Below are 16,277 nucleotides of genomic sequence, written 5' to 3'. Positions count from 1 at the left end.
TTGAAAAACATAAATCAGCTAAACGTTATGTAGTTACGATGCTGGGAATTTTAAGCAAAGGGTTCCTTTCAGATCTCTTGCCCTTCTGTACTGTAAAAATTCCTTTTGTCTCTGCTTAGAACTTCTGCCTGTGCCAAGGGGAATTTGGTGTGGAGAGCAAGAGCAAAACACGCGGCAGAAATCCACAGAGGGTGAAGGTTATGCAGAGGGACGCTGAGATCTGCATTGCAGATGCCAGTGTAGGACCTTGCCCTTAAAATTCCCCATGCATGAGAGTCAATGGAGCTGTGCAAATAAACCATAACTATTGGGTGTTTTTTAGGGGATTGCATGCAAGTTGTAGCTGTTAGGGGTTTTTTTGTTGTTATTTATTTATTTATTTAAAGCTGTGACTGCCAGAAGACAGCAGGGGAGAAATGTTTGCGGGTCTGGGGCCAGAGGACTGTGGAAAAGTAATTCTGTTAAACCCTTTAACCAATTTTTGCTTGTCATCTGCAGCTCCCATTGTCTTTAGTGGTTATTATGGGTGCTGAAGACCTTCTGAAAGTCTCAGGCCCTAGTAAATGTTTATTCCAATTAATGCAATTCAGTGCTTGAAGCTTCTTATTGGGAAAGCTTTTGAGAGGAAAGATGATTACGTGAAAGGGTGGCTCTTAGCTCCCTTGATGGGTATCCTGGGTCCTTTCAAAGCAAGGCAAAAATCCAGAATGATCCGCTTGACAAAGAAGAGTGGCAGTGTAGCTCAATGTTATGTTTTCTTCATCAAAGACCATGAGCCACAGTTTGCTGCCTTTGGCATTAATTCACAATAATCCTCCTGGCTCCAAAGGAATTATTCCAAAGATTTCCTGGTGTAACCAAGAAGATAAACTGGGCCAGACACGAAGGACATGATATCAGTACCATGATTCAGAGCTGGCATAATAGAGAAGACAGTGCATTTTGGGGTAGAATAAATGGATGAGTCTCTAGGGTCCAAAAGGATCATCTACCTTGGCATGTTAACATCATGTTGGACTGATGGACACCAGTTTGATTAATGCAAGAAGGTGTCAGTCCACAGCAAACAACCTTGCTCTCCTTGCATCTTCTCATTGCATCTTTTACATCCACTTTCGTTTCCCACGTTCTGTCATGGAAATCTCCCAAGAGCCACGTACGTCTGAAACATTTTCAGCGTGAGGCATAGAATTATAACATCTGTTGAAGAGACGATGCTTTCCTCCAGGAAACATCCCCAAGGAGTTTTTCCTGGTCAGATCCCCAGTGGAAACCGTAGGCTTGAACTGTATTCTATAGAAATTGGCAGAATTGCGATGAAATTGAAAATAAAACTCTGCAGACTTCACTGGAGGATATTCACAACTCTTTGAAAGTGGGAAAATCGGCTCAAGAAACACAGGGTAGCTGCAGTTTCCTCTGTTGCTCCTTCTTTGGGGCAGCAGGACCTGACCTGCAGAAGCTGTTGGCCAACATCCATTCTTCATCTCGTCTCGTGATGTTTCTTTTCTTTTATTTATTTTTTTCTCCTCTCTTCCTCTTTCTATATCTGTTATGGTTGATCTCAATTTGTTTCCCATTCTTGAGTCTCAGCAGGAAGGATGACAATTGGTGGCCTAGGAAATATAAAAGCAAAAGCCTTTGGGTCATATTTGCACATCTGGAATTGGGGGCTGATTCTTCACTGTTGTATCCACAGGTGCTGGGCAGGTGGAGGGGACAGGATGGATATGATGGCAAACACTTGATCTTTTGTTGTGACTGACCAAGGAGGAGTTAAAATCTGGCAACTGGAAAGAGTGGAGGGGCATTGCTATGTTTGACCACTGATATACCTTTGGTCGGATTTTAGACTAGAAGTTGCTATCGTGAACAAGATAGAGACAGTATCTAGCTCAGGGTCTTCAAAGAACATGGCAGCAGCTAAACATGGGGAAACCCTCTTCTGTATCATGCCTCGTCTTGACCTTGAATGGATAACAGTATGATCCTTGAGGCCTGACATTTAATAGGTCTTTTGAAATCTTGTCACCATGAGCTACAGCAGCTCTGGAGAGCCTTGGTAGATAACGTTTGGCTGCAGAAATATCAGAAACAGCCTCTAAAATAATTTGCTTAGGGCCAGCAGGGGCTGGATGCTTCAACACAGAAACTTCCTGGCTGTAAACCATGGCTCTTCCAAGAGATTTTAACAAGGTTTCTGTCTGGCAGCTGCACTTACTATGCATTGGCTGGTATGTTAGGAAACTCAAAGTCTGCACATGAAAATAAATTGAGAATTATTACTCTCAGCATAATGATAAGCAAGAAAGTGGACTGGATGTCGCTCTGTGAAGGTCTATGTTTATAATTTTCCACAGTTTTTATTGGTTTGCAGAGGCCAACAAGTTTTTGAGCTCTGAGATCACAAACATTTATTGAATTTGCTCCTTTGAATTGTTTGGTAGATATGAGGTTGTGGCACAAATGACCTTATGGAGCTCCCGACTCTGTCATGGTGAGGGCACCATTTGGCTGGGGGAGGTGGAAGATGTCATGAGAGAAAATGAGACCGAGTTGGCTAATTCCACCTGGCAGAGTCTGATTTGAGTGGAAGTGCTTGGAAAATGCAGGAAGGATTCACTTGTAAGGTCTGATCCTCTAAAGAGCAATGTGTGTGCTATTAGGAAACGGTTGCGTAGAGTCAGTGTCTGATCCTACGAGTCTGGGAAACATCGAACCAGGTGTGAGTTAAGAACTGAGTCCAGAATTCAGGACCGAATGCCTTCACTATGACTTGGACCTCATCCCTTGTTTCTTCCCACAAGCTCTGATGAAAATCAAAGCGATATTCTCTCCTGGTGGCCGTTCAGCTGGGAGCCCGCTGGTGCAGAGACGGTACAGCACCTTGTGCAATGTGTCTCCTTCTTCCTCCCTGTCCCCTCTGCTATTGTAATACACCAACTACGGTAACCGAATATTCATCGTCAGCTTCCAACAGACTTTAAATAGACCAGTGACAGCTTCCTTCCTTGTAAATTCTTTCCCCAACCAGCTTTTATTTTTTTTTCTTCTAATTTTACAATTTTTAATGCAAAAAAAAGAAAAAGTAGCCCATTAACACTCTAATGTAAAACTAACTCCTAACTCACATTCTGGCCCAGGAACAACAGTCTCTTCCTTGCTGTGTGGACAATTTCCCATCTTGCCTGCAGAAGTCAAGCTTTAACAATTATTTTCCCTTCCTCCTTTGCTACAATTTTTTTGGATAGCAAAATTTCTGGACACAACAGCCATTTTGTGCCAAAGCTGAACAAAACCTTTCATTCCATTAAACTGTGGCCTGGGATTACAACCGCCTATTTTGGGAATAGCGACTTTTAGGCACTGAAGAAAAAAAGGAGAATCTGATACATTTTTAAAGACTGAAGGACAAACTAGAATGGTAGCTGTGTATGCTGCGTATTGAGTGGGCTCAGGAAACTGTATAAATGTTTTAAGATGACTGTTGATATCACTTTATTAGAGCTCAGCTTCTATGAGGAAGAAAAAGGTAGAAATACAGAGGTAACTGCCTTTGTGTCTAGAAAAATGGCAAAGTGAAAGAAAGAGAATATTTTAGATATTTAGTTAGAAAATACTTTCCTTCCTCTCCCTCCTCAAATAGTTGATTTTTCTTTTTTTTTTTTGACAAAAATAGCACCTAACATGTTTTGACTGAAATGGAAATATTTCAGTCTGGAAAGAAGTCATTGCGATACCTCCTGGGAGCTGCTGTTTGGAAACTTGGTGTGTCCAACCTGTTCCTTCTCCATCGTGACTCCCCCTTCCCACCGTGTCTCCTGCAGAGCACCACGGTCTTGTCGTATGGTCCTCTCTTATGTGTCTCCTTGGAAGTGCATTCGGAAGGGAATTTTTGGTCCCCAACAGGTGTGTGACATCCTGACACTGCCTATGTTGGGGTAAAAATATTACTGTTTCAGGTATATAGATCCTTTATGGAAAGGAAACATATTTTTTTTTTAATCAAGGAAAAAATCAGGTTGTCGAATTTTGCTCTCCTCAGCTCTCCATTGGAATGGAGAAAGTGTAGATTTAAGTGAGGAGTATCTGGGATGGGGATGGCTGCTCGGTGCTTGTGTGGTGCTTTGCACAGTGGAGGTCTGATGTTGATGGGGTCTCTGTGAGCTCCCCTGAGAATTTACTGTAAGAAACGCCCATGCAGATCTAATTCCATGTGTGAATGGGGAGATGAAGGCACTTCCAAAGAGACATCCAATTATTACCCCACTCAAGCAGGGAGAAATTGTGACAACTTTCATCTCAAAAAGAGCCACAGAGAAGAACAAAAAAAATGAGGCTCTGCCATTTCTTGAGGGATTTGGTGTTGGTGGTGTTGGAGCTGAGGAAGAAGGAACCAGCTAATCCATGCAGCAGCCTCTCATTAGGGAGGAGAGCTAAGGGCAAGGTCCATGTGTCACCTCCCTGCAGCTTGTCTCCTTGGAAGGGAAACCTGGTGGGGATGCAGATTTGGGGTGTCATGCTGATACTATTTCCATAGGGATCCCTTTGTGAAGGTGGAGCGTGATAAGAGCAGGCAGCTCAGAACTGTGAGCTGATAGGACTAGGTGACCTAGAAGGTTTGGAAGCTGTAGCTCTTGATCTTCCTGAAAAGCCACCCAAGTGGGGTGGAAATGCTTGTGCTGGTTGTTCATAGGCAGAGAGGTCCTCTGAAGTCCCCAGCATTCATTGCTGTATTGAGTATCTGAGGGGTAATTCTCTGCTTTCTCCAAGTCCGTTTCTCTTTTGTTCCTCATGCACATCCCGGACTTTGGTTCTGGGAAAAAGCTGCCTGGCTGGTGAGCCCAATGGGTGGAAAACCCTGCTCCTGCCAGCCCCGCGGGGAGGAGCTGCTGGGCTTCCAGGGGAAGAAATCCCACCTTTGGAATAGGCTCTGCTTGGCAAGCCACCGGTGCCTGGGGTTTGGAAAGCCTTCATGGCACAATGAGAGACACATACATTTGGTTTTGAGCTCCTGGGTGAGTTTTCCCTCCGTCACAGCTTGGTTGTTGATGTTTCTGGCAGCCACCACAGCAGTGGTTTGGATGAAAGCTCCCTGCTGTGAGTAGGTTTATATAATTGGGATTGTTCAATTTTGTAAATAAGTTCTGAGTTGCTCCTTCTCTGAAGGATGTTAATTGGAGATTTGGTGCTCCTCCTTGATGTGTAAGTGGCCAGGTGAGTTGCTGATGGGATTTAAGGACCTGTTCTTACTCCAGCATAATGGTTTTGGGCAGGTGAGTAGGATACCTCAAAGCCAGCTTGGTCCAATAGTTATAGCCTCAAAGAAGAAAGCTCATGTCAGAATCTGGGCTTTGGTTTGTGGCTGCTCTGAGCCTGGTGGCACTTTGCGAGTTGCTGCTGTACTGCTACTTCATATTTATGTGTTTTAGCAAGTCTGTGGGTTCAGGGAGCACCTGACTATCTTGGAGACAGCCCAGGAGGAGGCTTGTACCTCACCTCAAGTTTCTGAGACTCAGCTTCAGTTTTGCCCCCTGCAGAGCAGGAATAATCTTGTCCAGCCACGTTACTGATGTGCTTAGAGAAATGTCTCCAAAACACACTGTAGGGTCTTGTAGGAGAGGGGATTTGCAGCCAGCGTTGGCAGAACATCCTTGCTTCAAAACAGATTTCAGGGCAAGGGAACAAACCAGAATTTCCACCAGTGCTCACCTTCCCAGCCCAACTTTGCTGAGGTTTGTGGTTTTGATGTGCAGCAGGTCTTGGTGATTTATTTATTTCTCTTTTCTGAGCGCTCTGGAGTGGAGCTTGTTCTCTAGTCCAGGGATCCTCTGTCCAGGACAGCAAGGCTGGCAGACCCTGGGGAAAAGGAATGGGGACAACTACCATAAGGAGAAAAAGTAGATCTAAATATTTAATCCTTCTACAAATCAGCTTGTAAAATGACGTTTTTATTTACATGCATGTGCACATCCACATATACAATATAAATAGTATATAATTTATAAATGCTATCACAATATGTAAATATAAATCTTGTGTATTTAGACATAACTGCATATATCTATTTGATGTATGGGTGTAAAACAGCAGTTGTAGTGGAAGAGGCGCAAATCTAAAAGGAAAGCGAAATAGTAGAATGCTGCATGGATAAAGTGTGATGGAGCTGCCGTCTCCTGGGAGGGATGTCTCCATTTCCCTGAAAGTCTAAACAACCACCATGACACTAATGTGCTGCCTTCGTTTATTAATCCACTGATGTATTTATTAATTGATTGCTTTCCTGCCTTGTTTTCTTTTCTTTTTAGTAAAGAGTACCCGGTTGTTCCCAGGAGCACAGTGAGACAAAAAGTGTCCTCGAATCACAGCCCCTTCAGTGGTGAGACCAGAGTCCTTTCTGCCTCCTCCAACCTGGGCTCCCAGTACCAGTGTGAGAACGGGGTATCCAGCACCTCCCAGGACCTGCTACCGCCTGCCAACCCCTACCCCATCTCCCAGGAGCACAGCCAGATCTACCACTGCACCAAGAGAAAAGGTCAGGCCTTGGCTGCTCTCCGCTCTGTGCTTTCCCCTTCCTAACATGACCATCAGCATTGTTTCTGATGTTTCCCCTCACTGGACAGCCCCAGGCTCCTTTACACTGATGCTCGCAGATGAGCAAGGGACGAAGGTTGTGTGCTGGAGGTGGGCAGCTCCCCCAGGCAGGGCTGGGAATCTCCTCTCACCTGTGTTAACCTAAAACCCCATCTCTGCTGGGCTGGGAGCGAGTGGTTTGGAGGGGTGGCAGAACCGTTCGCCCACGGTGAATCCACATTCAGTCAGATAGCTGGTGCCAGAGATAAAGATGACTTATCTGTCTCCGTAGCCCACTCAGGCAGGGTTAATCTCCAAGAGGAGATACCTTGACAACTTGAATTTTGCACAGATTTGACTGAGAGTGTCGTGGTTGGGAGACAGTTATCTGTATGCAGAAAGCAATTCCACTTAAATGCTCGGTCTAATGAATGGGGCGTGGGATTGAAAATCATAATATCCATGTTCGTTCCCCTCTGGTGTGACTGACCTGCTTTGACAGAGCTTGAAGGATCAAACTGTGAGGGCTTTACACTGACTGCTCAGCTCGTCCTGGCGTGAAGAGCCCCGTGATATCGATGGGATAATTGTTCTCGGGCGGGAGTGAGCAGTTTTCAGTCTCTCCCAAAGCAATGGGAATGCTTAGAGGCAGAAACACTTGCAGGATTCAGATAGCAAAAGCCTTGGATCGGCTCCACCCCAGACAGTTAGAAAAAAATCGGGAATTTCCAGGGCTGAATGCAACCCTACAGGGTGGGCAGGAGACGATTACTACCTACCCCTGTTCTGTTCTCCCAGGCTTTAGTCTACATTGCATGGAAAATGCTAACAGGAGTCAGCATGCACCGTGGCATTTGAATGCACCGAGAATTTCTCCAGCCTGGTAGCCTCTCCCCACAGCAGATCTCTTCCTGCTTCCCTGCATGGTCCTATCAGTCAGCCACATGTCATTATTTTTAGTAACATAACCCCTGGGGCGCTGGGATGTGCAGTGTAGACACACAGTCTAAGGTAGTGATGCTGGGAAGTGCTGGCAGACGAGGCGGGGGCAGTGGAAATGATCTCTCACATCCGTGGTCAATCCCTTCAATATTGTAAGAGCATGTGTGTGGTGTACAAGTATATAAGCAAAGCAAAAATAGTTGCTAAATCTTAATATTTTCTGGATGTGGGACTGAGCCAAAGAGTGGAAAGCAGACACGTGGTTTTCTGACCCCTCCGGCTGACCGGGTGACCCTCGTGCTTGTAGAGAGTGTATCAAAGCTGTGATTGGAAATGGTGATGCTAGACTTGAGGTGGGGAAGGAGGAGTTGCAATGGCCTCCCGATGTCCCTAAGGTCCAAGGTGGGGTGTGTGTTCCTTGCTACCCCTGTGTTGGTGCAGGACTGTGGGTGCGAGGCTTTGGGACACAGCTGGGTCCCTGCGAAGTTGGCAATGGAAAAGCAAGTCCTGCTCACCCTTGGTGTCCTGTGACCTATCCTTGATGCTCCTTTGCCCCAGGAGCTGAGCTTTCACCGCTCCTCTTCCCCTTTGCAAAAAGACCTGACCAAAACAAGCTGTCCCAAATGGCAACAAACCCTTTGGACAACCTCCGACTGCTGCGTGTCCCCACACCGCAGGGCAATTCATCATTCGCCTCTGCATTGTAAGGTGATAAGGAATCAGCAGAGGTTTCCTTCCAGTTTTGGGATTCCCACTAAGTGGTGTCTCCATGGGTGGTTTCCCTCAATCCCCCAATTATCTCACTTCCTCTTATTGTCACAAAAGAGACGACTATCTGCCCTGGAATAAGCTCTCTGGCCCCCTTTGGCCTGCAAGGCCCTTACAAAAGTGCAGGAGACTGGCCAAGCAAGGCTCTGTCTGTGGACCTGATGGCCCCTCATTATCTCTATGATGGCTTGAGTGGCACAAGCCGTTAAGGGCCTTTTATCAAAGCCGCCAAATGCTTTAATCAAGAAGAAGCAATGTCCTGTCCGATACCACTGGCTTCTTCCCTGGAGCTCTACTTCTCAGGAGCCTGAGTCTCTGCTTTCCTCCCTGTGCCTTTTTTTCCCTCCTCCCCATGTATCCAGTAAATCGAAAACAGCCACCAGGGCTTAAAGAAAAGAAATACAAAGTTAATGGGAAACAGAGAGCCAACATAAGCTGCCAAGCAGCTCTTTGCAAAGTGAAATTAATTAAAAAAAAAAGTCACTAGAGATGAGCAATTCTGCTGAGATAAATCAGAACGTGGTCCAATGTTTTGTCTCAAACTCAGACTGAGCGTGACACTTTCTTCTAGCACCGAGCAAGGATCTTTACTGAACTTGGGAAAATAACCTTGCCTATAATATTCTTCTTTCTTTTTCCAGCCTCTCCTTTCTGCACAGCTCTCCTGTTTTCCTACTTTTCTATAGAACTTTTAACAAGCCTCACTGTCTAAGGAAAAATGAAAGCAAGACCGTGCTCTTTCCTAATGCACCTCTGTCCTTTTTCTGGACTGGAAGTAGTATTGATTTTGTTGGATCATCAACTCTGCAAACATTGACTTCTCCTCTGTCAGTTTAGGCTTATCTCAAGCAGATTATTTCCTTTTTGCAAGGCTGTGGTTATGGATAAGTGCTTGCAGGGGCAGAGGGCAATTCGACTGGGTTTGAGACCAGCTGGTGTCTGTTTCTTCTGTAACAAATACCACCACTCTTTTCCAAGATAGTCTCTCAGATATGGCTCCTTCCAGCTTTGACATCTCATGATGTTTCTATGTACCCTTTTTGATCAAGAGGTCAAGTCTTGGTTTAGGCTCAGTTGAGAATAGGTCTGCATTTGAGCAGCTCAAAGGCACCTTATTCAACTTCTACTTCCTTGGCGACCTAAGACAAAGATTTAGCTCTGTGGCTGACAGTGTTGTTCTTAGCTGTCAAGCCAAGATGGATTCACTCTGGAGATCTGATATGGAGTTACATTACGGGAGAGCAGCAGGGCTGCAAGGGGATGTTATCTCTGAAGGCTCCTCTCTTTCAGGGACCTGATCTTCTGAATGAGTAAGGAAGGGAGCACACATGCCAGAGCCCCAAATCTGGTGATTCCTGGTGCGTGGGTGGGAGTGTGGGGTCGCAGCATTGGGAGTGACCCCAGAGTGGTGCAATGGGGTTCCTGTTCCAGGCACTTTCTGACCATGCTGAGGGAATGCTGGGGAATGGCAGTCCTCAAGGCAAGGATCATCCTGCATTGTATCCCTGCTCCGCACTGAGATTACTTCTGCCGTTTCGCAAAGAGACTGGTTTTGAGAGGATGGATTAACTCCAATCCTGTATCCTACCAAGGAATGGCATCAGTTCTTGATGTGGATTTTGAGGCTGCAACAAAGACCAGTTAGAGTTTTGCCCTTTTTTTTTTCTTTCTGGTTGTTCTCCACCTCTCCCTCTCTCATTGTTGTGCTTGAAGAAGCCCAAAAGGACTTACCAGCAGGCAGCTTGCTTTTTGTCTTTCATTTTAGCCCCACGTCCCAATTAGGGCATTGGGGCTTGTTTTCCCTTGTGTTATCCTCTCCCTCAGACTTCCTGCAAACTAAAAAGCCATCTCTCTAAACCTCTGCTCCCTCCCAGCCTTACACAATCTCAACCACTTGACAGATTTCTGGGATGCTTGTGATGCTGAACAGGAGGAGACTGGAACAGCCTTTCCCTGGGGAGGTTTATGAAAGTTGTCATGTTGGCACTCTGAGGGAGAAGAGGGATGTGGCAGAATCCACTGGCTCCAACCAGTGAGGACTGTGTCCTTCAGCCACCTAGCTTGGACATGACCCTGCCCATAAGAAAGAATGTATCTGTCACCTCCTTCCTACTCTGCTGAGGTTGGTGGAGATACAGCAATGCCTTTCCCCCTTCTGCACAAGAACAAGCAATGTTAGGGTGGATAGACCTCTTCATTGATTGAGCTGGTTTTTCCCTCATCCCACCCTGCTTTTCTTTCACTCAAAGTATCTGTAGGACAAAAGTCAGATATAGAATGTCTTGTTGCAGGACATCCTGCTCGTCTTGCCCATGTTAGGAGACACAATAAGTTGGCCAAGGCTTGAGCTGTGCTGCAGCTGGAAACGTTTGCAGCTTGGGGAGATGCAGTGGAGCCCAGAGCAAGGTGGCTGCTAGGGTACTGAGGGTGAAGAAGAGCCTGCCTGCATGGTGGGGAGATATTCAGAGGGCTGGTGTGCTCCAAGCTTTTGCTGTGCAGCCACGTTTCTTGTGGAGCTGTAGTTTCAGCAGCTTCATATAAGCATCCCTCTCTCCCATCCGGAGGTGCCTCCTGGGTCTCTGCAGGCAGTGCTGGCAACTTGCTGCCTCTGGAAGAGCTGCCAGCTTTAAGTGTTGGATTGTCTCTGCCCCACAACCCTTTCTGTTGTGTTCTTCTGCAGCGCAACACAGCCATATAGAAAACTGTGAGACTGCTGAAATAACCCACGTGTCTCAGGTTTCATGTTCTAGGATGTACGTCTTATTTTTCCTTTAGGAATGCCCATTTTGGTTTAATCTGTCTTTTCTTTTTTTGAGAGCCCTTGTCAGCCTTGCACACTGGTATTGGCTATTCAGGCTCAGGCTAGATTCATACTAGAAACCAGACTGGATAAAACAGCAGTGTTGGTGATAATCACCCATTGTGTCTCCCTCACAAAGTTGGGATGAACCTACTGTAACATCCTGGAAGTGTGGGTGAGCTTTAAAAACTAAACCAGTTGGGTCCCATTCTTCATTGTCTTCTGTCCCAGGGAGCTGATCGTCATGAATTGGAAAGGAACTCTCTGGATTTACACCAAGGGAAGAGGTGGGCTCAGTGCAACATGAAATACAGAGATTTTACATGCTTGCATTTCATTCTGGATGGCCCTAATCTTGGAATTGGGAAAATTCCATTTAAAAAGCCATTTTAGTGGTATTTACAACCCAGCTGGAAGTAGTAAATACCGTAAATCTTGGAACTGCTTATGCTCTTGCTCTCGCTCCTTCATTAGATAGATCATCAAATTCCTTGTGAGGGAGCCAGTTTCCACCCCATTCTGCAGGCTTCGTTTTCCTTGGATTCACTTCGGAGCAGCTTCTCCCAAGCACTGGCAGCTTCTGTGGCTTGGCAGAACCTTTTGCTTTTTGAGGCTTGCGCAGTATCGAGGGGCCGGTCACAAGAGCAGATTGTCACCCTTGTCTTCCAAGAATAGCAACAGAAGTGGAGGATGATCAGCATCTCCCAGGATGGTCAGCAGCTCCCAGAGGTGCCCAGCACCTCCTAGGGCTCAGTGGCAACAGGAAAAGGACAATGGAGTGCTATCAGGGAACAACATCAAGAATCAAACCCAGAGCAGGCAGGCAGTTGTCTCTTATGTCCTGCATATGGTGATGCTGAGGTGAAAGGATGTTTTGGAAGAGACTTATGGCCTTGGAACACACTGTGCAGACTCCAGCACAGGTGGGGGTGACTTTCAACTTCAACCTTCAGCATTGTGTGAGAGCTCTGTTTGACTTGTCCTCCTTTTGCCATTCTCTTACTTGAAGATGTCCTTCTTCCACTTACAGATGTGCTCCACACCCCACAGGGATGCATTTCATCTGCTCTGGGCTGGCTGTGGTCTCCTCAGCCAGGAGTGGTGGGGCAGTGCCAGATCAGACCGGAGAGCCCGGACCACTGTAAATTCTTCAACTGGCACCAGCTGAGGTTCTTTGCTCTTCATCATCCCATCTAACGATGAAGATGGATGGTTCTCTTCCCTCTCCAGCACTTTGAGGTTACATAGATGAGAAAATCATCAGGAAGAGGGGCCAGAGGGCAGCAGAAGCTGCAGGTTCTGGTCTTTCATTAGTCTCTGTGTCCTCTCTGGAGATGGGCACAGTGTCCTTACACATCTTAAATCTGGAGTGACAGTGCCATTTCCACACAGGGCATCGGTGAGCCTGGCTCTAGGGAGGCCAACAGAGTGATCACAAGAGCTTACAGAAGAGAGGGCACCTATAGGGGTTCCACCGAAATTCCGTTGTTTTTGTTTTTCTCGCTTCACCTGCGATGAATTCTGGACGTGAAGCCGTAACTGCGGCTCTGCCTGGCTGGGCTGTGGCGGGCAGCGAAATGTCGGGGCTAAATGGAAAAATCAGCAACCTCAGGTTGTAAGTCAGATGCGTTTTTTACACAACGGAAAAACAAAGTTTGACTGGTTTGTGTTGTATATTTAAAAAAACTAAAATAAACAGTCAAACCCCAAGCCAATGATTTCTAATGCCAGCAGAGTAATGCGGTTTAATGCTGAAAACTTTATTAGCAGAACAATGCTTCATTTTACAAGACATTGTTTTTCCACCCTAGTGTTCTTATTACTCAGTGGTGGGTTAGGGAGCCAAAACTTTTAGGCTGGCTGTAAGAGCGAGAGCTCAGGCTGTTCTTCCAGATGTATCTTGTGTGATAGACCCGTGTTTAGGAGTGAGCTTAGATCTGTGCTTCCAGCTTTTGTCTTTCAGGGGGCTACATCATCTCTACTGCTCCTATATAAAATGAACCTCATCAGGATTAAGCAGATTGATGCACTTTTGCATCTCTCTGCTTACTGTTCTAGCTATTTCAAAGATGTGATTGCATTGCTTGATTATCCCATCCCTTCTGTCCTTATTTAAGAGAAGGCAGAGGAGGAAGAGAACTGGATTATCAGGGCTCTGCATTGCTGGGACTTAGGAGTTGGGTTTTGGTGTTGTCAGGAAAAAAACATAGAATGGAAATGAATTTATGGGCAGCTGCAATTATAAAGTCACAGGACACCAAGGGGAAAGTCCCCACCGTTTGTACCATGGTACCTGATGTTTTCTGGGGTTGTCGGACCAAGACTAACAACAGCAGTTGTTCCAGCTGGATGTGGTAGACACCTGAATGGAAATAATGGGTTATTTTACAAGCTGAGTGGGTGCAGCTTCCAGGAGAAAGCACAGGGCTGTTTATAGTATTATAATAAGGGTATGTGCATGTTTACAAGAAACAAAAGGTGCCTTGTTGCCCATCTGCATGTCCTGAATACGGGCACTTGTGTTGGAGTGACCCAGCAGCAGCATCTGTGTTTTGGCAAATGCTTTTTGGGGGGCAGATGCTTTTGATCCTCTTTTTTATGAAACTGTTTTTCCTTCTTCTGTATTTTGGGGGCGAAAAAAAATTGCAACCCAAAACATGTTGGTTGAGAAAATTTGAAAAAGGCCATTTCTTGCAGTATTCTTTCAAACTTCACCCCTGTTGAAAGGGTGCAGCCAAGAGGGCTTTGAGAAAACTGGGATGCTTTTTTGCTTGCACCAGAAATCTTGTTCTTGCAGCAGCAGCAAAGTTAATCTGGGTCAGAACAAGCTCCCTTTCCCTTGTCTCGCTGTCCTTAAAATCTCTTGGTGAAGCGCTCGTCCCTGGGAACTTTGCCATCCATTCCAGCAGAGCTGGATTTCATTTGATGACCCTGCGAATGAATAAATAAGTGCATATTCATTTATTCATTTTGCTTCACCCTAGAGATTTCACCTAAATTGTTTATCTCCTTCCCTCTGTTGGCCCGGGATGCTGCAGGAAACAAAGGGCTCTGCAAGCTGCGCCTTGTTGTTTCTAGCTGTGAAATTTGCTTTTCTTTTTCGTTACCCTTGGCTCCAGCACACAGCCCTGCGTGGATTTATGTGCCTGGCTCCCTTGGCACAGCTAAAGACCAGGGCTGGAAAACTCAAAATTTGATTGTCTCAACTGTGCCATCGCTGATGCTCTCCCGGGGGGATTTTTATTGCGGTCTCCATTTTCGTGTCATTTATCATGAAATGAGATAATTGTAAAGGCTTTTAGTTCACAGGATTAGCTCTGAGCCTCTCAGTTGGGACTGGGGACCACTGGATCCACAGACAGATGTTAGTCCTCTGGACAAAGTGCTGGCAGCAGAAAGGAGATGAGATGGGTGGTATGGGGTTGTGCATGGGGTATCACCAAGCAAGCTGAGCCTCAGGATCCCCGCAGCATCTTATAGCCTTGGTTTCCCTCCCAGAGCTCCTAGGTAATCCCTTCCCCAGCCCAGCAAACAGGGCCAAGTGCAAGACTTGGTTTCAGCAGAATTGGTGATGGTTTTAAACTAAAGGAGGGGAGATTCAGGCCAGACACGAGGACAAAAATTGTTGCCCCTGAGGGTGGTGAGAGCCTGGCCCAGGTTGGCCAGAGAAGTGGTGGATGAACCATCCCTGGAGACATCCCAGGCCAGGCTGGACGGGGCTCTGAGCAACCTGAGCTGGTGCAGATGTCCCTGCTCATGGCAGGGGGGGCACTGGGGGAGCTGGGAAGGGCCCTTCAACCCAAACCATCCTGTGATTCAGATTCATTCCAAAGAAGGGATCTGGATTTACCCTGAGAGAAGTGTCTGGATCAGCTCTGTGCAGACTGTGTCCTTGGTAAAACAAGGATTTGTGGAGAAGGAGGTTCAGCCGAGGACACAGTGGTGTTGTTTGTTGCTACCAGGAGTTTTCTCTCTCAACAGATGAGGAATGTTCCACCACCGAGCATCCCTACAAGAAGCCCTACATGGAAACTTCTCCAGCAGAAGAAGATCCTTTCTACAGGTCCAGTTACCCCCAGCAGCAGGGACTGAACACTTCATACAGGACTGAATCCGCCCAGCGCCAAGCATGTATGTATGCCAGCTCTGCTCCCCCCACGGACCCCGTGCCCAGCCTAGAAGACATCAGCTGCAACACGTGGCCGAGCGTCCCGTCCTACAGCAGTTGCACAGTGTCTGCCATGCAGCCCATGGACAGGTTACCCTACCAACATTTCTCTGCCCACTTCACCTCGGGGCCGCTCATGCCCCGGCTCGGCAGTGTGGCCAACCATACCTCTCCCCAAATCGGAGATACTCATAGCATGTTCCAGCACCAAACCTCGGTTTCTCACCAACCCATCGTCCGGCAGTGTGGACCTCAAACGGGCATCCAGTCCCCCCCCAGCAGCCTACAGCCCGCAGAATTCCTGTATTCCCACGGCGTGCCTCGAACCCTTTCGCCCCACCAGTACCACTCGGTCCATGGCGTGGGGATGGTGCCAGAGTGGAGCGAGAACAGCTAACAAGGTGGTGGGGGAAAAAGCAAGAGCATTAGCTATGGGGGGAAAAAAGAGAAGAAAAAAAAGAAAAAAGAAAAAAAATGGGAGAAGGGAAAGGAAAAAATACCCCGTCGATAATAAAAGTGAAAGTATTTTGCAAGACTCTTTAACTGAATGTTCACCGATAGCACTCGAGAGAGATGGACACTGATTGAAACCACAGATGAAATAGTCATCGGCCTCCGTGTGACTCGCCCCCCCGCCCCCCCTTTTTTCTTTTGTTTCAAAAGAAAAAAAAACAACAGATCGGCACAATTCTCCCCGCCGCGGTCCCCGCCCCCTTTGTGTCGCTGCCACCGCCAGCCCCATGTCCTTGTCCCCCCACCCTCCCGCTCTTTCTGTTCTCCAGGGGACACGAAGCTCCTGCTGCCTTTCTCAACACGGTCAGAGTGCTTGAACGAAAACAACTAGGATGTTACTTTTTTTTTTTTTTTTTTTTTTGTGGTGTTGATGTTGACGATGTTATATAATAAATAATAATATATATATATTTTCTTGCAATTTTCTCAAAAAAAAAAAAAAGACACCAGCCCTTCTTACCAAGGGTGGATTTTGGAGCGGTGTTTCTTTTTCTTTTCTTTTTTTTTTTTTTT

The 16,277-nt window shown here is 46.5% G+C and overlaps 1 protein-coding gene across 1 annotated transcript in view; it reads left to right on the top strand.

Annotated features, from left to right (window-relative positions):
- Positions 1–15,750, top strand: part of TBX5 (T-box transcription factor 5) — a 39,078-nt gene extending 23,328 nt beyond the window's left edge. The window contains exons 8-9 of the mRNA XM_082066290.1: positions 6,309–6,535; positions 15,065–15,750. Of these exons, the coding sequence (XP_081922416.1) occupies positions 6,309–6,535; positions 15,065–15,648 (811 nt within the window). The 3' untranslated portion in view covers positions 15,649–15,750. The remainder of the gene's footprint in view (positions 1–6,308; positions 6,536–15,064) is intronic.
- Positions 15,751–16,277: the final 527 nt, after the last annotated feature.

The sequence above is a fragment of the Streptopelia decaocto genome (assembly GCF_964273445.1).
Source record: "Streptopelia decaocto genome assembly, chromosome: 15".
Taxonomy (NCBI): Eukaryota; Metazoa; Chordata; class Aves; order Columbiformes; family Columbidae; genus Streptopelia; species Streptopelia decaocto.
The sequence above is the reverse complement of the archived record's forward strand: the minus strand, read 5'-3'. Positions and strand labels throughout refer to the sequence as shown.